This window comes from Saccoglossus kowalevskii, chromosome 2 (genome assembly GCF_978046115.1).
Source record: "Saccoglossus kowalevskii chromosome 2, keSacKowa6.1, whole genome shotgun sequence".
Lineage (NCBI taxonomy): Eukaryota > Metazoa > Hemichordata > Enteropneusta > Harrimaniidae > Saccoglossus > Saccoglossus kowalevskii.
This window is the reverse complement of record NC_140642.1, coordinates 6,193,071-6,220,722: the sequence shown is the minus strand read 5'-3', so window position 1 is coordinate 6,220,722 and position 27,652 is coordinate 6,193,071. Positions and strand designations below refer to the sequence as shown.

Below are 27,652 nucleotides of genomic sequence, written 5' to 3'. Positions count from 1 at the left end.
ATGAAATACTTGGATAAAATAAAATAAAAGAATTCTGATGCATAATTGTTAAAAATATGTAGAAATGCACTTTTTTTAATAAAAAGCATTAATCAATACATAAAATAGAGTATGACTCTGCCTATCATGGAATATTTTACTAGTAATACTACAAATAACATAACTATAAAAGACTGAGCATGTAACATACAAAAGTCGGGAAAAATATGCTAAGTTTTGAAAATCAATAGCATTACTACTTTATCGTGGATGAGACCATATCCATGTCTGTCACTAAAATGAAGTAAGGTTCTGAAAGAAGTGTCAAGTGATTCCATAACTGAAAACAGATTTTTTTTATTGCAAATGCATTGCAATCACTTTTCAGGTCTCAACTTGCTTTTGATTATTACAGTGTAAAAAATATATCTAAGACTAAAAACAAATTTTTGCATTACCGGTAATTTATTGTGATAAAAATGTCTAAATAAATAGACTGCCTTTCTACTGTATACATGTGCAAGTTTGTTAGACATGGCTCTGTTGCAACTAAGTGCTTCAATATTGCTAAAAATATGCTTGTAACTACAAGGTTTTAAATAACTTCAGCAAACAGCATCTCCTCCTTGTTTAGCTCAAGATAGTCATGTCCAAATGGATTCATAATAACTTCTGTGGTCAATGTACAAATTAGTCATACAATACAATACAAGCTAGTAAACACTGGCATTTTATTATAAACATATGCACTTTTAATAGAGTAAATATAGTGTAAATTATAGAAAAATGATATTGGTAAATCATTTTGTAAGGCTAAAAAAGAAAAAGAAAAACAAATTTCTTGTTTTGAGATGGTCCAAAAAATGCAGTGCAGTCAGTGCCAAGCCTTTTTCTTCATTCTTTTTGTTTGTAAATTGATGCATGTGCTGACTGGAAACAAATCCTTTAGCCCAAAATAAGAGTGGAAAAATCTGTTCAGCAGACATACAGCATTGCATCCACCTCAAAAGACACATCATACAATCTAACTTTACAATCCAGTTCATGAAGCATCCAATAATTCTTGCAACTGCTATTTCAAATGGTATATTTTACTGTTCTTCTGGGAGTGGTTCTAAGTTTTCTTTTTATGGTAGTACACCTCAGATTGTAGTCAGTTATTGAATGTGTATGAAGTTTTTTATAATTTAGTTCTCGTTTCAATCCCTTGGCTTTCTTGGCGGGTGGTGGTGTGGGCGTTTCTTCTAACATTTTCTTCAAAGGAGTCAATGATGCAGACAAGATGACATCAGGGTCCATAGGTTTCACAAGTACTTTGATTGTCTTACTTTTCTCTATGGATTGTTGCATCTCAACTGCTTTCGTTGTTCTTTCCAGTTTGGCTACAGTGTCTTGCAATGACTGAAAAGAAACAAGATTCTACTATTGGTAACTACTAAATATTGGTTTGGTCAGAGCAGATCTTTAATTAAAGGCATGTTAAAAAGTTAAAATCACATCTCCAATAGGGCATATACAAACTGGATTGGAGTCTACAGAATTCTGCTCACAAAATCACATAAGGTAACTTGTGGTAACACCAACTCTCATAAAATCCAGCTAGGATATAAGTTGAGTACACTGAGATTTGTTACCAGGGCTTGTATGTGTGGCAATGAGGATGCAACAGCATATACAGAGGTATTCTTTTTACATTTTATATTTTTTTATATTGAATATGAATGATTTTAATAAATGGACTATAATACAACATTGTGTACAATAATGCTTTCATCACCAACATTACTTTACATTATTAGAGTAACATGTATAAACATATATATATATACAATAAAAAAACACAATTTAAAAAAAAAAAAAAAGCTCAGGAAGAACTCTGGTATGCTGAAGGGTATTGGAAGCATGAAGTACAAATAAGGTCTAAAGGAATACTGTATTTGCTATATTAGAAGCACATCTTCAATACACATAAAGCAAAAATTTTGTTTATTACAAAATCATTGAAATACATCTTATTTTGACTACAGACTTAAAGTAAGCAGATGTGCTTCTAATAGAGCAAATACTTGCATTTAAAAATATAATTGGTTTGACAATTATAAATATTTATTGAAATATTAGCCATATATGATGACTTCATATTTTGGTTATAAATCTTGTAGGACAACACAATTATAGCACCATTTGCATGTCCCTATCTGCAACAGTGCTTACAGTTATGCATATTGAGGTCACATGATCAGATATATTCATCTAATATGTCAGTCATGTCACATTGTCAGATGCATTCACTCATTGCATGTTACTGCATTAAAGTAGATAATTAATATGCATGGATTTCAACCCTGTGGATTATCCAGAATCACCTATGTACCTAGTTTTATTTAACTTTGATTAGTGGTACTTTATCTGTGAAGCACCTATAAATGGGTTAATTTATGCAAATTTGGCAATTAGTAACCACAATATTTAACCCTATACTGAACATGATATGACTTATACCAGAGCATCTATGTAACATGTTTCATTAAAATCTGCTGAATGGTACTTGAGAAACAAGTGAAAATGCTTCAAATTGGCTTCAAGTAGTATGCAAATTAGATCATTAATATGCATAGATTTCAAACAAAAAACAAATCAGGTTTTCATAAAATCTCAGAATTGAATAATACATGAGAAACAAGTGAAAATGCATAAAATTTGCTAATTAATATGCACAGATTTCAACCAAAAACTAATCGAGTCTGAGCATCTCAGAGCATCTATGTACGAAGTTTCAAATTTGATAATTGGTTTTTGAAATATCAGTGGAACAGACAGACACACACACACACAGACACACTAACACTGCTTTGCAGACGGGAGTCAAAAAAATAACCAGCATGAATGCCAGATAATGTCAGTGCTAAGTTTGGATTAAATCTGTTATCGCTCAAACAATTAATCATGTTCAATATTTTAAAATGACGAAAACAAAGATATGTGCTCTTAAAAAATAATAATAATAATCTGTCTAAACTGTCTTGCAATATACAACTTACCTTTTTCATTAAAACTGATGCACTTTTCGATACGGATGATATTCTATCCATCATTTGAGCTTCAACTGAAAAAAACAAAAAACAAGTCATTGTCAATGACGCGTCCCCGTTCCGTTCATATTTGAGTGACATATACATTCAAAGCAGATCATGACCGAAATGCACCTGTATATGTACAACACATTGTACTAAATCTGCACATACACATTTGTGACATGATGTACCTTGTGTGTGTGAAGTTTGAACTCGATCAATCCAGGCATGTCTCAGATACGGATCCAGAACTGAATTCTTTAAAACAAAATGGCCGCCAGTCGACCATTTCAAACCCGTTCCAAAAAAAAAAATGACGTGCATCAAGGTCCTATTATGTTTAATGTATGTACCAAATTTGAACAAAATTCGTCCATGCATAACTGAGATCCGGGTCCGGAATGGTGAAAATGTGCAATTTCAATGCATTTTCGGCCTTAAAGCGGCCGCCATTTGGCTATCATTAATGAGATCATGAAACAAATGCTTATACATATTTATGACATGATGTACCTTGTGTGTGTGAAGTTTGAACTTGATCAATCCAGACATGTCTCGGTTACGGATCCAGAACTGAAATCTTTAAAACAAAATGGCCGCCAGTCGACCATTTCGAATTTGAACCAAAAAAAAAAAAGGACGTGCATCAAGGTCCCATTATGTTTAATGTATGTACCAAATTTGAACAAAATCCGTCCATGCATAACTGAGATCCAGGTCCGGAATTGTGAAAATGTGCGATTTCAATGCATTTTCGGCCTTAAAGCGGCCGCTATTCGGCTATCGTTAATCGGATCATGAAAAAAATGCATGTGCATATGTCCCATATAATGTGTGATGTATGAGTGAAGTTTGAACTTAATCGGTCCATGCATGTTCGAGATACAGGTGATCACGGACGCACACAGGGCAAAACATAAGTCCCCGTTTTCGGACTACGTTCGAACGGGGACTAAAAAACATTTGATGATATATCTATTTTTGTTCTATCATGAAAATAATTGCTGAGCGAACAGTTGATTTAATCAATGGTAATAACAGTACAGTGATTTTAACAATGTATATCAAACTTTTCTAACACAAAAGTGCACACAGTATTATACATGTACTTGGGAGATGCAATTGATAGCAACATACCAGTTGGATCAAGTCTGCTTTCTTCACCTATGACTTGTTGTGGAATTTCAGGTTTATATTCTTCCTAAAATAAAACAGTCTCACACAGTGAAACAACCATGACATATTTGAGAAGACTTCAGTTCATATTAGTCCTGGACCAAAGTCATTGTAAAAGTGAGCGATATTAGGCTTTCCACTCAGACTCTAAACAAGTGAGTGGGTGAGTAGTGCAGTGCAGTGAGTGGGCGAGTGAGTAGTGCAGTGAGTGGGTGAGTAGTGCAGTGCAGTGAGTGGGTGAGTAGTGCAGTGCAGTGAGTGGGTGAGTAGTGCAGTGCAGTGAGTGGGTGAGTAGTGCAGTGCAGTGAGTGGGTGAGTAGTGCAGTGCAGTGAGTGGGTGAGTAGTGCAGTGTAGAGTGTGTGCATGATAAGAGTGATAACCAATTTTGAGCATTTAACTGAGAACAATAAACTGTGCTTTCATCTTTTTGTTTCACAAAAAGATCTGTGGCATAGTTCAAGTGAGCAGCTGACAACCTAATGTAAATATCAACCACACTTACACCATTGGCTCAGCACTAATTTCATATTTACAAAAGCCAAATATGATGTCTGTATTTATTCTATTGGAAACCCAATTACAACGAACAATTGCATTTATTGTTTACTGAATCATTCAAATACCATAGACACACGTAAATATAGCGCAGTGTTCTTCCAATCTGATTACAATATGATTTATTGATAGCTTTTGAGTATAATTTAACATTTTTCTTATCTTATAGGGAATCTCATTCAAATATTGCAATTTCCAATGTCCAATCAGAACAGGTGTTTTTAACAAAGTGTCAGGCTGTATGTATGTACATTGTAAGATATATCTGCGGGATAACAGACAGTGATGTGCATTTAATTTGTGGAAAACTGAGGTAAACGTGCCCATAGATGAGTTTGTAAAATCATCCCCCTTTCAGACAGCTCAAAACTCAAAACAGGAGAAGTAAAACATTTTCTGATTGGATGAGTAATTTATTTATATCGTTGAACAAGAATGTCTATTGGAGTTGGTCAGATGTATGTGAGTGGGTTAATATGACACAAAACATTGTACAATACATTTTATTTTAATCAGATTATGAACTCCCTAGTAAAATATTCATTCATCACAACCCATTTGTATGTGTGAGATGTAATAACAGAATCATTTTTCCTATTTACACATCGTCTACTGATGCTGTCATTTCTATGGAGGCTTTCAGCAGGAGACATGTTCATCTATTCATTTCTCCAATGTACCGTACGTAGTGTATCTTTATGATGACTAAACTAAACAAAGATAAACTTACCAACATTCTTTGATAACAATTATGCACATCTCTCAGACACTGGGTGATTTTTTTAGGATATTTTTTTCGTTTTTTGGTTAAACTAACAATAGTGTCATCAATTTCAAGTATCTGCTGATCCACAGTCCTCTGGAGATCCATATCAAGCGGCTCAAATTCTGAAATCAATCATATATAGTTTTTTTATTCAGCCATCATGCACATTAAATCAAAACTATAATATATAAATATGTAATTTAAATTATCAAAGACAATTACATGAACATAAACTAAAGCTCCCTCTAGTGGCAGATCACAGTAATTACTTTGGATATTTTTACTTAGGGCTACAAATTTAATTATTAATGTATGACTGCTATTGATCATCTGTATCTTGATGAATAAAAACATGCTTGACAGCATGAGACATGTTTTTTTTTTTTTATAAGAAATATATTGTGTGTAAAAATTGAAATCAGTGAAGCTTGTAAATACTTTTTTGGCCATAAATTGTGTATGTAACTCATTGCAAACCAAATGCTGTATTTGTTCTATTAGAAATAGAAGTGCACATACACAAAACAAATTGGATTGAATTTATTGAATCATTAAAATATTATTTTTTATTAGATTTACCATAGACGAACTACTCAGTCATTTATGTGAGCACATGCACTACTAATAAAGCAAATGCAGTAATGCACTGCATCAAGTAGTGATTGTCACAAAAATAGATTCTAGAAACTATAATTATGATCATAGTATTGATCGGTTTGTGCTACTGAATGAGTAGAATTGAATAATTGAATTTATGATTTATGATACATTACCTACTAATATTACTTACCCACGGTATCATTGACATCTTCAGCTTCATGCCAACTCTTGCCATTAATTAACACATTGTCATGAATAATATTTTGATATATCTGGTAATAAAGATGAAAAAAAGAATTAGTGAATTGTGTGTTTGTGGAAGAGGAAGAATAGCTATAATTTATATGAATCCCCAGACGTCATAGGAATTTTCAGCCTTCAAGTGACTGTAAAGACAACATTGTTTGTATGTTGAAAATTGTGTTTTGTTATCATATGTCAATATTGAGAATGCCGGCTGCACAACCACAATATGGGTTTCTACTTCACTGGTGGCTAATACTCCTACCATAGTACAATATACTAAATAGTGATTTGTTTCCATATTTGGCAAATGATAAGAAGATATTATTAGACAGATAGATAGACAGATAACAACTTGTTTTTATTCCAACTGTGTAGAAAGTTTTACATTTCTAATTTGGCGTTTAAAATGGAATAATGTTAATCAGAAACTTCACTAAGAAAGAGATCACAATATTATTCTTTAGATTCGTGTAGAAAATAGCTATTTACTGTCAGAACTGTGCCTGCGAGTCATATTTTAGTGCCATCGTACACCAGACCGTTTCCAGCGCTAACAGTACGAAACAATATGGACAATCACCACAACAAGCCAATGTCAAATCATACCTCTGTATAACGAATATTCAAGTGTTCTTTCTGTTCATCGTCTAAGTCTGTTAGTTTGCCAATGACCTCTTGAATTGCACTGGTGACTCCATTAACAAGTTTATCCAAAGCATGCTTACTATGAACAGCAATCGGACATCTAGCGCTACTTCTGGGTGTTCCAACTTTGGTGGACCCAGCATCCGCCATTTTGTTTGAATTTTTCGCGCTGTGACATTTGCGCAAGCGTACAGTTCGGTAGCCTCTCGAATGACACGAAGTGAATTCTCGCGAGATTCCGCAGCTGACCCGGGGTCAAGCGCAGATCGCAGCATTGTTTTGAACTCTCACTGAACCTCAGATAAACAAAAAAAATTGTTATTTTCTGTCTGAGTCTGGACATAATGAATATGGAAGGTTACATTGATTGCCATTGCCACATAGCCGCTGAAGAATTTGACGAGGTTGGTAATGTTTTGTACAGTGAATTTCATTAAGGCATGAATGTTTTTTATAGTGAACGGCAGAAAGTTGTACCTTGGTTGATAAATTAAAACAAAATGTAAATAAATTGATCTTCAGAACGACAACTAGGTACATTAAAAGCAATGTAAACTCAGTCTTTTATAAGACCAACAATAATTTTAAAATATTTAAAAAAAAAAAATATTGAAAAGAAAAAAAACACATAAATAATAATATGCTTCAAAATATCACTACCATGGTCTGTTGTAATGTCTGCTATAATGCCCTGGATTTCAACATGGGAAGAAAAAATGAAAAAGCCAGCCTTGTTATATTATAAAATTATAAAACGTGGTACATGTACATCATATATCCATTTGATCCTATGGTAATATGCACCTTTCATCATTAGTCCCTGTTTGGGACAAAGTCAGAAATCAGGAACTATTAGTTTGGGCATGGAGCTTAAAGCTCCATGGTTTGGGGTGCATCTGTGTTTCCGTTCTGAGCCATTTCCCATACATGCCGTGACCAAGCTTAACATAAAGATAATGTATGATGACTTACATGTGCACATCTATTTTTATGACAATTTGATCAAATATGGCCGACTGGTGGCAATTTTGACAAAAAATTTGCTAATACTTAAAGATGTCCAGAAATGTTTCTCGGAGATGGAAAGGTCAATTTCATTCAAACATTGTATCATGATCATGCATATTGGGTTACAGGTGCAAATCAATATGTTTTTGAGTTTCAAACAAAAATGGCCGAATGGTGCTATTTTGTTTTTATTCATGTCTGTGCTGATTCCAGTCTAATACATCATCAACTAATAGAATATATATTTATAACATACAAATTATATAAAAATTACTATCTAAAGCACGACAATGGTTTAAAAAACAACAACTACAATTATAAAAACTGGTGATAATAATACAAATAAAAAAAGCAATATACGAGGCAGTTCACTGCATACACACTTGCAGCAACAAGATACAAGATAGTCTAGTGCTCGAACTACATTCAGGACATCATTTCAGGATTAAAATGTCCATTTGATTTTACATTAAAGACATAGATGTTTTATACACTGTACAACCTTGGTGTGGGGGTGCAGGGGTACAGTCCAGGTTTGTTGAATTGCCGAATGCACTATATTTATACAATAGGAAACAAAATCACGAAAAATGTCTGTTACAGTCCATGCATCACCATTTAGAATTCTATTGCTAAACGTGTAATATATTAATAGATAAAATGTGCACTGCAACTTTGTTGTTTTGCAGTCTGATTAATTTTTCAGTAGTTTTGCACAAAGTCGTTGTTTCTCTGATAAAGCTCACATTATTTGTTTGAATTCAGTGTAATGCTGACATTTGATTGCTCATTACATTTTCAACTCATTGAACCAAATAATCCCCATAATTGTGAATCTCAACTAGTGATGGACTTTGTATTATCTAATACTGAATGGGAACTGTACATTCTCAATGCTTGTTTAGCTGCAAGGATATAATGCACTCATAATAGCAATGAATGCTAGGTTATGAGAATTACATCCATTATTTTGGATTTATTGTACAGAGATCCTTCATTGCATGACATAATATGAGGTTATTATGAAGATACCAAAAAGTATGCACGAAGTCAGTACAACGAGAGTATCGACCTCCGCACAGCAGAGGCCGATGCAACAGCGTACTGTCTGAGTGCATACTTTGAGGTTTCCTCGTAATAACCTTATTAATATACATCCTCCCAAGGATACGTCATGGAAATGCCGAAATCCAAAAAGTTTAGAACAGATTTAGCGAACTTCTTTGTGTGGTGTCCGGTCAAACCCTGGTGGCAGCCATGTTTGTTTTTATTATTAGAGGACCCTCACACGTGTAATCGCTCCATATTTGGAATTCACCTTTCCTAATATGGTAGGATGAAAATACCCAGTGCAATACCGAAAAATTACGACAGCCTGTAACTTATGGAGTTACGGATGACAGATGTATAATAATACTTCTTATATATTCAAAATTGCTTTTTGTAGGATATTGATGATGTTATCAAGCGAGCTAAAGAGGTAAGCTTTACTAATGTATGAATCATACTGGTAAACATGAACATACATGTAAATATAAAGCCAGAAAAATTATTGGGATGTCATTTATCAACATGGTCATACTTTGTATAGGACACTGAACCTGATATTGCATGCCAGTTTTGAGTATCATAAAATCACTAATGTTGGGCAGCTCACATGATTTTATCACATTGGCTAAAATCTTACATGATCTTGCATCATTCTGCCAACAAATTTGGGGATTGGCTGCTGTGCAATGTCAATGTTTCATCTCAAAAAACACTTTGAATAGTTGATTTTATGTTCACTGTGAGATATTACGTGCAGACCAGATGGCTGCCACAAAAATCAAACGATTTGATTTTAAACTTGAATGTCTCTTTTTTTTTATCATTCAATATGGGGAATATGGCATTGGCATTGAAATACCCAAAAAATACTTTAGTGTTTGTTGAATCCCTCTTGATATTGTGACATCGCTACAGCCTTTGTTTATCCTGTTTTTACATTTAAAGTCGTGCATAATGAGAATAAAACTAAAATGAATCTTTCTATGATTGTCCAATTTCACAAAGATATGTGGAACCCATTCTCACTGGTCAGCTGTTCCTCAAATCACACAACTTTGGTTATTGGGATTTGCTATATTATGAATATATAGAGTAAACTAAAACACTGTTAAAAGAAAACACTATATGTGTAAAATAACTACCCTATTAAACTCTAACAGAATAAAGTAGCAGGAATAGTTGCTGTTGCTGAATTTTTCCCAGAATTTGAGAAAATCATAGAGTTATCTGAAAAATATGAAGGCTTTATATTTCCATCTCTTGGATTACACCCAGTGCAAGTAAGTTAAATATTCATATACATTTTGTTTTGTGTGTGTCCATATGCATTTCTCAATCATTTGGCCACCTTTTTTAGTCCCCGTTCGGACGAAGTCCGAAAACGGGGACTTATAATTCGGTCTCCGTTCGTGCGTCTGTGCGTCCGTCCAGAGTCATATCTCAGAATCCCTTGAACCGATTTCGTTCATTCTTTGCATGTGCCTAGTACTTTATGTGGGACATATGCACATGCAGTGGTTTAGCGATTCGATTCAAAATGGCCAACTGGCAGCCATCTTGTTTTTTGAAAATGTTGCATTTTGGACATGCTTTGTCAGTTTTCATTCAAGCTTGGTACATAGATTATACATGTTAGGATACATGTCCATGACGATTTATTTCACAATTGGATCAAAGATGGCCGACTGGCAGCCATCTTGTTTTTTGAAAATGTTGTATTTTGGACATGCTTTGTCAGTTTTCATTCAAATTTAATGCATAGATCATACATGTTAGGATACATGTCCATGACGATTTATTTCGCAATTGGATCAAAGATGGTCGACTGTTAGGCATCTTGTTTTGTTTTTTTATGTGGTATCTTGGACGTGCTCTGTCAGTTTTCATTCAAATTTGGCACATACATGTACTTTATACATGTTAGGATGCATGTCCATGACAATTTGTTTCAAAATCTGGTCAAGGATGGCCGATTGACAGCCATCTGACTTTTTGGCCTTACTACTATATTTCCACAATTTATGTACCATTTTCATTCGTATTTGGCACATACATCATACATATCAGTGTGTTTCATAATCAGATCAAAGATGGCTGAATAATGGCTGTTTTTATTTTTGGCCATATTACTTCTACACGGAACACGTGTTTTGATGTAAATAAACAATCTGTTGTATACGCCACTTGGAACTAAAGTTTCAAGGACACGTTCGCGACAACCTCCACTTTATTATGACGAGCTCAAAGAGAACTTTCAAAAATTTAACAGGGACTGTGTCATTTTCAATGACTTGTTATCTATTCAAATTTGTCCTTCAATTTTCTCGAGTGTTGTGAACTAGCCATGTTTCCAATATTAATTTCAATTTGATTTGAAGGTCATGCTGTTACAGGGATATTGATTCACAATTATTTTGTGATGTAATCCAGCATTACTGTCTGGCAGCCTAATAAGTCATATTTCAGTATTCCAATATACTACATTGTATAAATGCAGCTGATAATTTACATGTGTTCCTATTGAGAGATGTGCTTCCAATAGAACAAATACGGTACCTTTATTTCTCAGAGATTTCTTGTTTCACTGGATTTGATTTACATCGATTCATTCCTTCAGTTATCATTGACTTGATTTGTATTGTGTATTGTTGGTTTTATTTGAAGGGAGATAAAGTAGATGATGGACGATGTGGAGCAAGGTTGTCCCAGTTAGATGAAGCCATGCCAGTGATAGAAAAATATGCACATCGACTCATTGGAATTGGTGAGGTATGATTATGTGTACAATAACCTTGCTCATTTGTGGACTAAAGCATTCTGTTTGAACAAACAATTGATATTTGTCAATAATTTTTGTATTGTATTGTTGATGATATAACTGCTACACTACCAAAAATAATTCTGAAAATAATTATTATAATAATAATAATCAGAAGTTTTCATAACTAAATAAATTCTATAACAGATTATAGTGTGGATTTTAAGTTCATTTCTACTCTAGATTGGTTTGGATTTCACTCCCTGGTATGTTAAATTGGCAGAAGATAAAGCTGAACAGAGAGAAGTTTTCAAACGGCAAATAGAGCTGGCTAAAAGACTTGATTTACCAGTGTGAGTCAAGAAATACTTGTATTTAATTGGAGTTGGTTTTGGGTGCATATATTAGTTTTTACATCTTAAAATACAACCTAAATACATGCTCAATTCTAATTATTGTAAACCTGTTTTTGCCTGAATAGTGATGGAGGACTGGTAATTACCCAGCATTAAATATACTAAATATGCTTTGTTTGTCTTAATATTTTCTGGTCTTGGGTCAGACCTAAAAATTAAATTGCTCAGCGAATTTGCTTGTAAAATCTGTATAACATTTTGTCAAATTGATCATTTGTGACACTGTTCTGAAATACAGAAATATGAGATCTGAAATTGTGCGATAAAGTGTGGTGAAAATATACTTTTTTCAGTGCATTTTTGGTCTTACCCTTTTGAAAACAATCCTGTGTTAACATTGTGGTATTTGTTGCGGGTTATTAGAAGTTGCAAAAACAAATCTCTTCTTAAATTGTATAAAAAAATGCTTACTGCCCTTGGATTTTCACTTGAAAAACATGCTACAATAGCGTTAAATTTTGTACTGATGTATGGCTTCAGTTAAAACTGGAGTTTTTGATGAGAATTAATAGAGGTTATTCTTTTAAAACGATAAACCGATAAAAATACTGTTGATAATTTTTACCATAATCTTTGATCATTTGCAGTAATGTTCACTCCAGGTCAGCAGGAAGACCAGTTATCAACTTTCTTAAAGAAAATGGTGAGTACACGTGAGTATACGTGTGTATTGGATAAATGTATATAATCACTTTCACCATGTCAATGCATTTAGAGAATTACAGCAAGTCTCAGAAGTATTGGGGCAGCCAATTTGCAAACTCGCTAGCTAATTGGCTAACTTTGTTTTGACTAAATGGTTGGCTTTCGAATCTCGCTGGAGTCATCTTGTGGTCACGCTCACTTAAGGCTAATCTATGTAACAGTAGGGGACAATCCTCATACTTTAGGAGCTAATCAGTGATGGTCTTACAGTTGGATGGCGATTTCGCTTTCAAATATACCAGGAAAAGTGTTCTCTGCTCTTGGTGTTCACACAAAAACGACGAATGAGGTTGATTTTTCCAGCGGGTGGCTTGATGTTACCCCAACGGATTGTTTGAGTGTGAAAGTTTGTTATTTTCTCCCTGATTTGTAGGAAACTGTTTCTCAACTTATCTATTTAGTTTCAAGCAGTGTTCAAGATGGTTACCCTCATATAATAAATTTCGGGCTCAAATCATTCAGGGGAATCCAGACATGTACCAGGCTGCGTAAAAATATTCTATGTCCCCTAATGCAATATAGACTCGCCAAGAGTGGACGTGATCACAAGTCGGCGCCAGCGAAATTCGAAAGCCAACCGTTTAGTCAAAACCTAAACAGTTAGCCAATTCGCTAGTGAGTTTGCAAATTGGCTGCCCCAATACTTCTGAGACTTGCTGTAATACATCAATTCCAGGATTCCTTATGGGGTGGTATATTGATTTTATCTTTCTAGAATCACTACACATACTGTACTGTTTTTTTAATCCATCCTATAATCTTGCTTTGTGTCTTGCAGGTGCCGAGAAAGTCCTTCTTCATGCATTTGATGGTAAAGTGTCGGTTGCTATGCTTGGTGTCGAGTCGGGTTATTATTTCTCAGTCCCGCCCTCAATAGTTCGCAGTGAACAGGTGAGAATTAATTGGAAAATGTGGAAGTAAATATAAAAATGAATGTGATTTCAATCATTACACCTTGATTTACAGTGTTACCATTGTATAGTTTAATTTAGTTTTGTTTATCATTCCAGAAACAACGTCTAGTAAAAGCCATTCCTCTGGATAATTTACTTTTAGAAACAGATTCCCCGGCTTTGGGTCCTGAGAAACAGGTTAGTTTTGGCAGTTTGTAACTTTCATCAATTCTTTCTTCCCTGACATCTCCCATAATTTTTTTAAGGTAAAACCTAGCATTTTTTAATAACATTAATCTACATTTGTAGTTGTGTCTTAAAGATACACTGCACAATACATCATATTTTAATCGGATTGGGCCCAAATCTGCTTGTTTTTCATGTTAAATAGTTCAGTAAATGCATTATAGTTTAACATCCTATTCACTATTTCAAAAGGTTTTATTTTCCATGAACTCATAGGAAAGGTGATGCTCACCACTAAAGGGGGCTAGTTATTAAACAAGTTGTGTTGTGTCAGATGTCATCCAAATTTGAAGCAGCATGACCATTTATTACAATATGTATAATTCATTGCTATAGCAACACATTCTTACTTTTCATTCACAACAGGAAAGAAATGAACCAATGAATATTAGAATATCTTGTGAAATGGTTGCCAAGATAAAAGATGTTACCATGGAAACAGTGATGAAAAAGACGACAGAAAATGCTCTGAAATTATTTCCCAAAATTAAATTGTTTTTGAAAAGGTGATAATAAATAAAGCACAAACTGTCTCAAAGTTGTTTTTCTATTTTATGTCAAAACTGATACTTCTACTGTAAATGGCCTAATTACCTAATTACTTGCTGGGCTGATTGTTAATATGCCAAATTTACTATAATGTATTGTTTCTTTCAAATCGAGTGATTTGAAACCTAGTGAATATCTATGAAACTTCAAAGCTGCTGAAATTAAACCTGGGGTCTGATTATCATTGTAATAGCGCCCTCTATAGTTTTCATTTAGATACGTCTGTGTTCTTTCTGTATTATTTCGATTGAAAAAAAACATCTGGTATAAAATTATCAGAAAAAAGTATTGATATTTTATAAGATAAATGAATTTTTTTAGAACCCTTCATGTAAGCCACTTTTTTTTTTAAACAGAAACCCAGTTAAACTGACTGGAGCTCATACTTAATTATTTTAATTTACAACAAATTATAGTTATTCCCACCTTACACTTTTTAATTGTACAGTCTAACCAACAAACAAACAAATGTTTGCTTATTTTGAAGTAGGGATAAATTAAATGTAGGACAGTCTGTTTGATGATGCAGTATTGATTGCAAAACCATTCCCTCAGTTAATCTTTCACTTATAATTATTTTGTCATTAGTGTTGCCCTGGTGATGAACAATAAACCAGAGTTCACCTCAAAACCATAAAAAATATCTTGTTTACATTTTAATATCAAATTATTTTTTAAATCTAAAACATTTTTTAAATAAGTAAAAGCTACAATGGTTTATAAACCTTGTCTAATGTCTCAAGGCTAGATTTTCCATTGTATCTTGTATTAAATCAATAATCTAGATAGTGACGCAGATTCTACCAACTAGATCTATATTCTTGAATATTTGTTATCAATGAAAGGGATATCGGCAAAGTATATGCAATAAATTTTTTAAAATATATATTTTTTGACAATGTATGTAAAAAAAATTTTTGCATTTGGTTGTATTTTTTCAGAGGATTTTTAATTTTATTGGGTAAATCAACTGTTCAGTTTGGGACTAAATTCCAGAAAAAGCCACTGTAACTGCTACAAAATTTTTTAAGTTTTCTCAAAATTTATGGTACCGGTATGTCATAAATTACTAGCCTCACAATAATTCCGTCATTTATTGTGCTTCCCCTACCTTGTATGGCAGGTGAAATAAAGAACTGAGTAGTCAGACAATATTCCTGACAACCAATTAATTATTGCAGTTTTAATGGCCGACAATGACAATACCAAGTGCAAGTACTGTGAATACATTATGGCAAGTTGTTGGTTGCCTGTGCTAGATACCTGACAACAGCAATGCCCGAACGTCCATTTTATTATTGGTCAATGTAATGAAGAGCTTTATGGTATTAAAACAACCTTAACAAAATAAATGCCACCTTCCATACACAGAAATCAACTTTTTATTGTTTGGTTAGCAAGTTCAATAGCACTTGCATACAGGTCTGACTGAATGCATTTACTGTGTTTCTTGCTTTCAATGCAGTGTGCTTTCTATTCATGTTAGCAGCAGGTCTTTGTGTTTAACTATTCAATGTATTGACAGCAAATAATGCTACATAAATAAAGGCCCAACAGGTAGCACAACTGTCATGGTGAAAACGTACCAGTATGACCAGTGGCATTTAGTTTAATCGGATTTATTTTTATTGTGCCATTCCCTCAAGAGAATGTATGCATTACTGAATCACTGCATTCTTTAGAAACTGTTATTAATTTCCGGGATGAAAAAATTGTTTGTTTTTTTTCTCCCCCTTTTTCAATAGAGCAGTATTTGCACAATACCAGCCTACAAACTGATATCTGTAGCAAATGTAGAATTTGTTTAATTTTTTGAAATGTTTCGAGGAAAATTAACATTTTCATACAATTTCTCTGATTCTTATGGACGAGATAATTTTACATTGACTACCAGTCTGGATCTAAATTCTTATGTAAGTTTATTATTTTAAAAGGTGATGGACGGAATTTGTCTGAAAATAAACGACCCAACAAAAGACAGTTATACAAGTGGTAAATAATTTATTCACTTCAAGTCAATTCATCAAACCAACTCAAGCAGAATGAAAGCCTCATTAAAAATTCATGGACGGATTCAAAGACAGCTTGTCTGTAACAAACACGGGCAGTGGAGTAAAAATAAGCGCCACTAATACTGAAAAAAAAATCCGAAATAATTGTAATATTTAATTCAGTTTGAACTTTTCAGGTTAAAGTTATTGCATAGTTTAATTGCTGTAAAAAAATCAAACTTCATAAATTCTTGTTCCATCTTTCATACGTAGTCAGTAATGCCGAGAACTCGTCTATATACGCAGATGGCTATGATCTGTAAAAGAATGAAAACGTTGGATGAATACATTGTTCATGCATGGAGCTCCATGGTTCATGTAAGACACGGCACTCCCGATAGCTGAGTCAAATGGCGGTTTCCCGGTGACACGACACATAATTTTACGACATGAAGTGATAGACTGTGTTGTTTTTGGACGTGTCAATATGAAAATAATTGTTTATTTTGCTACGTAGAAGAGTCCACTTGGAATTTGACCTGAGATACATACCAGCACGTAACAACTCAACTGCCCAAAGGTCTGCGTACCTGTCCAGTCTGTTTATTTTATAGACCGATAGGAAGTCAACTCTACACTCTATTGACGTCTTGTTTCAATGTTTGTGTAGTTTTGTACGTATGTCGCCTTAAGGTGCAGTCTAGCGTAACTAGATAAGAACAGCCATGTAATACGAATACTGACCCTGAAACGTTTATGAATACGTAGTTCTGGGGGTCCCGTTCCCCCTCTAAATAAAGTCTAAGAACGAACATGTTTTATCAAATTAATGCAAGCAGCCCAGGCACACATGTATCACGGGGCTTGACAATCGGCTTCAATTTTCAAAATCGAACACTGAAAAAACAGTGGTACGAAAGACCTTGGAGCTTTCTACTTACAAGATTTATTAGGAAAATGTCTTCTTTCTCGATGGGTTGCCATGTCCGGTGTAAACGTACATCTGGATTCACTGTCTTGCTTCTTTTCCGATTCGAAGACTTTGCTCTTGAACGCCTCTTGATCGTGCTTTCTCTCTGCCCGGAGCCATGCTTGTCTGCTGTTACGTTCCACGGCACACCAAGACTCCCGCTGCATATTCTGTTCGTAAATAGCTTGAGGATCCATGCTTTTAAAATGTTTCACAGTAAATGAAGTCAATCTAATACCACGAACCAAGATGTCTCTGGGGACACTCTAAAGTCAGTAAACTTTTATGTTATTGATGACCCGATATATACGTACGAATCATCGACGTCTCACGCACAAATTGTTTACTGTATCGAATCGCGTTCCCATAGCAACGACGCACTACTTGTTAACTTAAACAGCACAGACCGCCACATTAGTGAAAATCAATACAAATGTCGACGCTGCTTTGTCAAATGACAACTATTTCCTGTTACTATTTAATTTGTTCTCCAAATTTGCTACTTGTAGTGCTATAGTATAAAGTCGGATGAATATTTATTATGTAATGGAGAAGCAATCCGGTCTTTGTTTCACAACGTTTGTTTATGGTGTTCGCCGCACAAGGGCGCACTTTTTAGCACGCGTTCGACTTGATTCTCCACGAAAAACGTAGTATTACATGCGCTTTCAAAATATTGAATTGTATTTGCTTTATGGCTGATATTTATTTACAAATTAACAGGTGTGGGTAATAAACAGTTCTGAAATCTTTATAGAGAAATGACAGGAACAAATCAGCTATCCATTGCTTTAGAGTTTCACCATACAAGTTTCTATTGTTAATGGTTCCTATTGTTCTTTAAATGACGCCAATGCACAATGCCCTCGTTGATTGGCTGGTTGGATTGAACTTCCATTGACATTTATGAATATTTATACGAATATATCCAAGAGACCTCTACCAAATATAATTAGAACAGAAATAGGAACTCTAACAGTGATAAAATCACAAAACTTTATAAATACATTTCGAATGAAATTGGATAGCTCTTGTATCACTAGCAATGGAAATTTCCATGCCATTTGTTCTGTTTTGACTGATTTATATCAAACAAATGAATTATTAATAACACTAGAAAGAAAACTGGAAAAAATAAATTTAGAATATATAGAAGATGAAATTCATTTTATTACAACCTCTGACAATCATAACAATGAACGCGCAAAAATGTATAGCCATTTCTCGAAACAACTTCTAGACTTTCAATACCTATCTAAGACAAATTTATTACAATAATGAACACTGACGACATACACCTGATCAGACAGATAGTTATTTAAAAACTTCATTTAGTAAACAGTACTTTTATAGATCTGTTGTCTTTATTGTCTTGTATTCTACTTTTCTATACTTTATTACTTAAGATGAACTGTTATTATTCATTACAGTGTAATAAGGATATTATAATACAAACTATTTGAAGGCTTCAAATTTGAACAATATTCTAGATATTAGAAATGTAACAGGAAACTACAAAATTATTAATTTAAAGAGATGATGCAAGACTGGGATAGAAGACAAGATGCATTACTGGAATTGTTCTACAGTATTGAAGTTGATAATACTAACAGAAAATATACATAGTGTAACAGCTAAAAAAAATTATTTAATTATTATGCAAATTAGGGATTTAATATATTGAGATTGCAGCTGCAAATCAAGCATGAATGTTGATAATACTAAATTGAAATTTAGCTGTTTAGCAGCTACCAATTGGCTATGTGAATTAAGTAAACTAATCAGACTGTTTTTTTCAATAAAATAAAATATTATGCGATTGTATATATGGCGAAAGTTGGGTTACCACAAAGACAAACAAACAAGAGACTGTATGCAAGTCTATAATCATATATATATTTCAAATAAAAGCACTTATCCACCAAGTTTCATTAAAATCTGAAGTCTTTTTTGAGATATCTTTAGAACAGCTAAAAATTAGCTACTGGTACTTTATTGATTAACATCTGTGGATTTAAAGCCAGAACTAATCACATCAGTTGAGTATTCACAGCACCTATATCCATGGACCCCATGTATCAAGTTGAATAGTTTTTGGGATACCAGTAAAACAACTGAACATTGAATTGTTATGCAAATTAAATCATTAATATGCATAGATTTTAACTCAAAACTGACCAGATTTGTGCATTGTCTTAGAGCATCTATGTACAAAGTTAAATTGAAATCTGATAATGCTTCTTGAGATATCAGTGGAACAGAAACATACAGGGTAACCACAAAGACTCCCATTGTGTACTTCACACATGGGAGTCAAAAAGACAGGTAGAAATTGCATAACAGGATATGAAACCCTCCTAAAGCTTGACTGTCCAGGACAGGCTTTTATAATTTGGTACTAAATCCAAAGTTTCACTTTAAAACCTAGCAACATTACCCCTTTTCACCACACGTATTGGAGACAGAAGGTGAATGCACAATTTCTTCCCTCAGAACTGAAAAAAACATCCTCACATGCAGTCACCTTAAATTGAGTACTACAGTACATGTGTATTTCTGTGTTCATAAAAATTACACATTGATTTTCACCTTACAAGAAAGCCATCAGAGATGGCAAATCCCTAGGCATCTTTTTTCACAAGCACTGAGCTGATGTTTGTGCTCCAAATATGATATTTATGCATTTTTATGAGGTCACATGACCATATATGGTCATTAAATATGTTGATCAGATCTAGTGTACAATATCCATTTCCAATAGTATGGACATACAAATGCTGTTAACCACTATATCCGCTACCCGTACAACATGGCAGGGAATAATTTCACTGTCCCAACAATGAAATAATCAGCAAAATAAGACTTTTCAGATTTAAAATTAGATCACATCCAATTTCCAGATTTGCTATATTAAAAGTGTTCATGCATGTAAAATACGACTCGTTTCGGCGAAACATAACTGTCATTTACACAAGTGCTACTATAAATAAATCAATAATGGTAAATATGGCCTTTAAAACATTGACTAAATACGACCCATTTGGAATTACATTCATGCGAGCTAATAGAACATTACCAAAGAAAACTTGTCCTTTTCTGTATTAATTCAGTATTAGAGATATACTAAAACATTTTACTTTTGATTCACATGCGCGTCACTCATTTACAAATAACTAATTTTTGAGTAAATATCAGAATTTACACATGTGCTGCCAAAACAGTGCTGATGTAAAACTGCGTCCTTTTTATCAGTGCGCATGTTATCATAGCATACTTCAATATTTCAGTTACCCACATTTTCGGCTGAGATGATGTCACTAAGACTTGAGCAACAGTATATCTAACTAGAAATTAAAAACAGACTAAGATACATTCATGTTTTAAATATTATATTGTTTTTATTACACTAATACGCACAAATCTGCAATCACATTATACCTACGTAGATCAAACATTTTTGTTGAAACAAGCTGAATTTTGCGTATTATTTTAGTATACATACAAAAAATATCACATTCCAGTAGTTGGGTTCCTCAGTAAATATCACTTTTAGAAAGTAAAATCCCAACAAGAGTCAGAGCTAACATCAGTGTGATTATGGTGCCCATAGCTGATGAGTGTTTATATAGATAGTAATGAAAAACAAACATGACCTAGAAATTTGTCATATTAAATTGTAAAAATCCATTCTATCATTAGGATTGGTGGTGTAACCAACCATCCATGATTTCAGCTGAAGAGTCTCTTTACATGTTTTTTTTCACAAAAATGATATCTGTTTTGTAACATAATGCTATAGAAGAAATAATACAATTCTTTCTTCCATGCACACTATTAGGGCTACAGTACACCCTTTTTTTCCTACCACATTTGAAACCTAAACAGTATATTTATTATGTATATAGAAAAGTTACCTGTAAAGCAATAATTTCTCAGAATTGTAAGTTTCAAACCATCAGACAATAAGAACAAACAGCTACCAATTTCAGTAGTTTGCAACAAAATTTTATTATTGACATATTTCCAGATACTTTTTATTAGTCCATCAATCGGTTAGAGAGGCTTTAGTCGTAAGACACAAACAATTATTGAAAGCATCCTTCCTGTTCAAAATATTCATAATTTTAGTTTTAAGACTAAACATTCATAGCCATTCACATAGCCTTACAGCACACATGTACAAAGTAGTTTCCGTGAACACACAGGTCAGGCTCTGTCAGCAACCCAATGCTCCTATTTCTAACAATAACACAATCTTCTAATAACATCTACTATATATCCCAATCAACTTAAAATATCTTGAATTGTGAAAGAATAAAAAAACAACCATTATTTACAAAACAAAAAAAAGATGATACACAACTTTAAAAGAACATAAAGGCTTTCAGCAATATTGCCTCTAAATTCTTGCTTGTTTTCATTTAAAAAATAAAATTTTTCTAAATCCCATCCAAATGCAATTCATGTTTAGTTATTCTCCCCCCTTTATGTAGTATATAAACTAGTTAAAATTTTTATAAAATAAATTTGAAATGCTTTCACAATTTATAATAGAACTTTAAATAAAAATGAGGCATTATTTCAAGCAACTCTTAAGCTGACAAAGCTTTCTAAGTAATGACGGTAACTATAACACAAGACAGCACATTGTTAATACAAAGCAAAGCTTTGCAACATCTTTCATTTTAACAGGTTATATTGAACACAACATAACTTCAGTGTTCACCTCAGCTAAAACAATAAAATTGTCCTAACTGGTCAATAACAATAACATATCTTTTGATGTATACAATTATTTAGTACCGGTAGTACAGTAAAATGAGGTGAGGTGAGTGACACATAGCCCACAATAGGTACTGGACTGTTGACTCACTAATACTAGAAAGTAGGATTTCATTTACAGAATACTGGGAACCTACTCAGTAAATGCTGTAACAAACAGTAGAGGTGAACACATTCATTCAAGATTTTATGTGTGAAAATAAAGAATGAAGAGAAAAAAACAATGCTTTGGCACTGTAACCATAAACTTGTGCAGTCTGAGTGCTGTTCATTTGCATCTACATATAAACAAGATTTACTGTAACAATTTAAATGTAACAAACTCCATCTTTATTTTCACATGATTATTCTGTGTATTAAATAAACATGATGCAAGAAACTGAGGGGTTAGCTTTTTTTCCTTGGCTTTATGGCAAATATACAATTTAAAACAATAAGTGAGAAAAAGAAAACATGCAAGAAATATATACATCTTTGTATCTCCAGTCTCTTGGCATCACCTTGTGCAAAATAACACATTACCTAACACCCCTGAACACAGACATCATGATACCCAACACTACAATACTGGTACATCCTTTCTGTTGGTTTGATCAGAGTTGTCATGGTTATCTGAAAGTGTCTTGGGGTGGATTCACTATGTGCATTTCACAGATTTTAGCACCACATTTAAAACATAAAATGTTTGATGATAAATAATTTTTAAAATAGATACACATAATTTGGTACAGTTTTAAGTACACTGCATGTAGAGGGTGGTCACTATGGCAGCTTTATTGAAAACTACTCTACTATATTGCTAAGTAATTGCTATCGTTTCTTTGTGAAATTATTATTATTATTACTAAAATTCACCTGTAATTTACATTTTATACATTTGTCATTCAGTGTTCAGTGTTCAATGTTCAATGACTATTTTATATCACTATATTTTATTAAATATGAAATATGCAATATACACAAGTTTTGCATGGTGCCCCACAATGTATATTCATCTTCAATTCTGCTCACTCTTTGACAGCTATCAATTTTTTTTTCCACCAAAATTTCCTGATGGACTTTGATCAAAATATGGAAAAAAATGTTGACTTTGGTAGTCAAAAGCTGAATCTTTCTAAGTTTTCTGATGTTGCTTAATGTGGACAGGAGTACATATTGTGTTCTAACCAGTAAAATTACTGAAATTTGTTTTGAGTTTAATGCTGGGTTGCGCTGGTTGTTGTAAAACTTTGGGCTTGTGAGCGGCTGCCAAAGCTGCAGCTTTTTTGGCTGTGGCTTGATTAGCTCGAACAGCCGCTTCCAACTTGCTCTTCAAATCAGGTGCAGTGTTCATGATTGTTTTAAAGACTGTTGGGTACTGTGGGCCAATTTTCATCAGTCGCTGGAGGGAGTAGTCATGAAGCGAATGACCAAACTTTGTAGCACTCGGTAAAGTATTGGAGTCCAACAAAAAGGATATAAGCGTAGGCACAAGTAAGGCAGCAAGCTGAATTCCTGAAATGGAAATTAATACTAATGAAAACGAACGCTGATTATATTCACCAATACTGTGCTGGGTTTAACAACAAATAACTGCAGATTGCATGTCAAATTAAGTTAAACATTAAGGTGTTTCAATCCTAGAATAAATTTCAATGAAAATGACTCTTTAAAGAACTCTTATATTTAACAGTGATTTCCAGAATCACTATAAATTGAAGATAATAAGACGTTCACTTACTGTAAGTTTCATCCGTGAGTGCAACCAAGTTTTCTAACCCCTTCAAAGCTTCTATGACTACAGTAAACTGATCTTCATGCGCAGCTTTATTGCTGCCAACTTGGTGTAAATATTCCACTATCTTCGGTCCAAGGGCATGGATAAATGGCGTACTCACTTCTCTTTGTGGATGCTGAATGATAGATGCTAACGTCTGTAGACATTTGATACGAACCTAAAACAAACAAAGTTTGTGACATTTAATTATAAAACAACAAGAGCTAAAGGTAAAACGCAAATGGTCATGATAGCTGATTCTAATTTTCACATTGGATGTCAATACTTACTACTTGTCTGTCAGATTTAAATGCCCGCACAAATAATTCAATACATTCAGATTGTATGGATGGTACTGTTGATACAGACGATGGCGCTGTCATGATAAACATGGCTACTGCTAACATAATACAACATTCATCAGTTTTATTCTTCTCTTTAGTATCTACACCTAAAGGCACAAAAACATTGTAATGACTAAGACAACATATCCAATGACTATCAATGAGGTACCAGTATATAAAAAGTAAACTTCACCGCTAGAGGGCGCTATATCCATAATTGTACAGTGCAAGGCAGAGCTTTAAATCATCTTCTCCAACAGACTAGATGAATGGTAATATTAAGATCTCTATTTATCCAGAGTGAGTAAGAAAGTAAGAATAAAGAATTTTGAGTTCAGATTGTCTAAATGACATACCTGGTTTAACAAAATCTAACAAAGTTGCGAGTGCACTCCGCAGTAAAGCTATCCAATCATCTGAACATTGACTGTTTTGTGTGTATGGAGATGATGTTAATAATTTCAAAGATTGCAATGACGCTGCTACTGGTAATGGTACAGAATGATCTGCCATGGATATCAGTGATGTCTCTCGTATCACACCGGTTGTTAGAAACAAGATTGTTGGAAGAATTGATACGCTACCTGTGAATGTAACAAATAAAATATGCAACAAGTTAGTCTTCTCTTTAATATATATCTTTGTTACCAGTCACTTAATACTAATCTCTCAGCAATATTTGCTTATCTATATGTTCTTTTATTATTTGTAATACCACTGACTAATGGGGTATACTTGTAAACCGTATTGACCACACTATTGTCGCATGGGACGCATCAAACACAACTTTACATATTGCTGTCTAAGACCATGAAATGTCATAAATGTTACTAACATTTGCACATATTACGATACACTGCAATGTCTTTGGGTGCCATTATGTCAATGTGATGGCCAGTAATTTAGTTTAACTTCAATGATGTAATTCTAATGCAAAGGAAGTTGACTGCATTGAATAAAAAACCTCAGTAAAATGTTCACTAATAGAGACATTTGTCTCCAAAAATTCAACCAATTTTCATACAGTTATAATTAATTCAGCCAGTTTTCAACAGAACGAAATACACCAACTCATAATTACTAATAAACTCACCAGCAGCGGAACATAAATCAGGTAACTTTGCCATAACAGACACAGCTCTTGACACCAATTGATTACTCTCTTCAGACAACTGTAAATTGGAAACTACATGTATATGGGTACTTGGCATGGATGGATTCAATGCTGGTAGTTGCCGTATTAAAACACACAGACATACTTCCAATACGGCAAACACTAACGATTGTCCAGGAATTATATCACCGTTCTCACCACCTTCCCCAAGAATCACATCTTTGCAACCATCACCACCTTGTTCTGGCAGGAAAAAAATAAAACATGTCTCTGATGTTAATGATTTTTATTTTTTTTAAATGAAAGGAAGAAAATTACATGCAATGATTTAATTAACAAACAAACAAACAAAGCATGGTACTGTTATACATCATGCTGCTATTTGTGAATTTCAGATGACAAAATAATTATTAACAGCAAACTTGGAAAATATGGAAATTCTTCTCCCTGCACCACTGTCATGCTTTATTAACCATTTTCATTCGGGAAGATAAATCTCCCTCAGTTGAAGTAAATAATTCTGTTCTATAAATTCCTTACTTTTCTCTGCTTTCATTTGTTCAAGATTTTCCTCCATGGCTATTATGACTTGTTTTACCACATCCATGACTGCAAGTTGTGTGATTGGCATGTCTCTGGTTAACAACAGCCGATGTAACACATTAAGTAGTTCGATTGCTAAGGCCTGGTCTTTTCCCAGTTTAGTACGTGGCCAGGGAGTATCTAACATGGCATGGAGTGCCTTAAGACACATGGATACTGTCTCTATCGGTTCTGATGATCTAGGGTTGCACAGCGCTTCAACACATATACCTGTAAATACAACAAACATCTTTGTAATTTTTACTAATGTATCAGGAAACATTTCTTCACTATACTCCTGTCAACAACTGATGCTACAGCATTGTGGGGACTCTCCACACTCGGTTAACAAGGTCTACTGCAGCTAGCAATAGAGGGTGCTATATGTGATGATCACTGGATGGTGCTATTAGAGTCACTATATTATATATACACACCAGCATAAATTGTATAAGTGATTTGAAAACATACTTTGAATAAGATGAAATCTATCAGAATTGATTTCTTCAGGAGTTTTCTCAGCCTCTGCCATCACTGATGCTCCACCTCTTCCAGTCATGACTCTTGTACCATCATTATTACCAAATGAATTGCTTCTCTTGTCTTTTTTCTCTTTCTCCACATTAGCAAAACCTCTATCATTTAACCAGAGTGCTGCAGCATATAGCATAGGGGGCCATGAGTTCCTATAATGTGGCCTGGCATTTTCCATTGTCTCAGCATTGTAAAAAGCGCCCCCTTCAGGTGGGAGTTGACTAGAGTATTCTTGTGGAAGTGACAGCAATGCATGGTCTCTGAGGGCAGCTAACCAATGCTTGCTAAGTGATGCTAGTTCTGGTTGTACCAAAGTAAGTAAACTTTCAGTAGGTTTTTCCTCATCAAAGTCACCATTCATATCAGATAGTTGTGATTGTGATGGCGGTGTTTGATTCTGTTGCATTGCAACTATATACACCTAAGAATCAGAAAAAAACATAACCAAAATGAATTTAACAAATTCAAACTATGGTACAATTGCTCTTGTTATTAGTGCTAGAATAAGTAACAAACAGTGACCAATTAGGAATATTGTTACATAGACCTAATGTATAAAACAGGTGGCTATAACCAGAACTAAATGTAATGATATTCATCATATCATAACTTACCTCAGCCCATGCTTTGAGCACGGCAAGTTTCTCCATAGTTGTAGCAGATTCGCTATATAACATTGATGGTGCACCTTTATTGCCAGTTTTTAATTTAGCTAACGATGACACCAGTAACTGATGAACACGTCTCAGGTCATTGAGGGTCAGCGCTACACCACTTCCTATCCATGTACTTGAGACCTAAACAGAGAGTACAGAATTCTCAATTTGTATAGAAATCACTCTTTAGATACACAGAGTATATGATTTCAGGTTATAAGCATGTACAATCAAATAGGTGGAATTTGGGCACAGT

At 33.9% G+C, this 27,652-nt stretch overlaps 4 protein-coding genes across 6 annotated transcripts in view; 1 reads left to right on the top strand and 3 right to left on the bottom strand.

Moving 5' to 3' along the window:
• Window positions 1–876: 876 nt before the first annotated feature.
• Window positions 877–7,279, bottom strand: LOC100374068 (uncharacterized). Its single transcript, XM_002732944.4, has 6 exons — window positions 7,004–7,279; window positions 6,342–6,423; window positions 5,516–5,673; window positions 4,191–4,254; window positions 3,021–3,085; window positions 877–1,380 (listed from the first exon to the last, which is right to left on the bottom strand). The coding sequence occupies exons 1-6, from the start codon at window positions 7,190–7,192 to the stop codon at window positions 1,057–1,059; spliced, it is 882 nt and encodes a 293-aa protein (XP_002732990.2). The 5' UTR covers window positions 7,193–7,279; the 3' UTR covers window positions 877–1,056.
• Window positions 7,280–7,292: 13 nt separating this feature from the next.
• On the top strand, window positions 7,293–14,656 carry LOC100370944 (deoxyribonuclease TATDN3-like). 2 transcript variants are annotated; one of them, XM_002732924.4, is made up of 9 exons: window positions 7,293–7,446; window positions 9,498–9,530; window positions 10,261–10,380; window positions 11,765–11,869; window positions 12,102–12,211; window positions 12,862–12,917; window positions 13,758–13,870; window positions 13,990–14,070; window positions 14,485–14,656. In XM_002732924.4, the coding sequence occupies exons 1-9, from the start codon at window positions 7,387–7,389 to the stop codon at window positions 14,626–14,628; spliced, it is 822 nt and encodes a 273-aa protein (XP_002732970.3). In that variant the 5' UTR covers window positions 7,293–7,386; the 3' UTR covers window positions 14,629–14,656. The 2 variants fall into 2 exon arrangements, with proteins under 2 accessions (XP_002732970.3, XP_085364522.1); XM_085508396.1 differs by lacking the exon at window positions 10,261–10,380.
• A 1,992-nt stretch (window positions 14,657–16,648) lies between these two features.
• Window positions 16,649–17,948, bottom strand: LOC100370700 (protein SPATA45 homolog). The gene is made up of 2 exons (XM_002732923.4): window positions 17,600–17,948; window positions 16,649–16,975 (listed from the first exon to the last, which is right to left on the bottom strand). The coding sequence occupies exons 1-2, from the start codon at window positions 17,823–17,825 to the stop codon at window positions 16,953–16,955; spliced, it is 249 nt and encodes an 82-aa protein (XP_002732969.1). The 5' UTR covers window positions 17,826–17,948; the 3' UTR covers window positions 16,649–16,952.
• Window positions 17,949–21,000: 3,052 nt separating this feature from the next.
• Window positions 21,001–27,652, bottom strand: part of LOC100373914 (HEAT repeat-containing protein 5B-like) — a 44,353-nt gene continuing 37,701 nt past the window's right edge. For both annotated transcript variants that reach the window (XM_085508375.1, XM_078007737.2), the window contains 8 exons: window positions 27,355–27,537; window positions 26,678–27,161; window positions 26,165–26,437; window positions 25,604–25,867; window positions 24,867–25,094; window positions 24,457–24,617; window positions 24,131–24,344; window positions 21,001–23,904 (listed from right to left, as the gene is read on the bottom strand). In XM_085508375.1, the coding sequence (XP_085364501.1) occupies window positions 23,573–23,904; window positions 24,131–24,344; window positions 24,457–24,617; window positions 24,867–25,094; window positions 25,604–25,867; window positions 26,165–26,437; window positions 26,678–27,161; window positions 27,355–27,537 (2,139 nt within the window). In that variant the 3' untranslated portion in view covers window positions 21,001–23,572. The remainder of the gene's footprint in view (window positions 23,905–24,130; window positions 24,345–24,456; window positions 24,618–24,866; window positions 25,095–25,603; window positions 25,868–26,164; window positions 26,438–26,677; window positions 27,162–27,354; window positions 27,538–27,652) is intronic.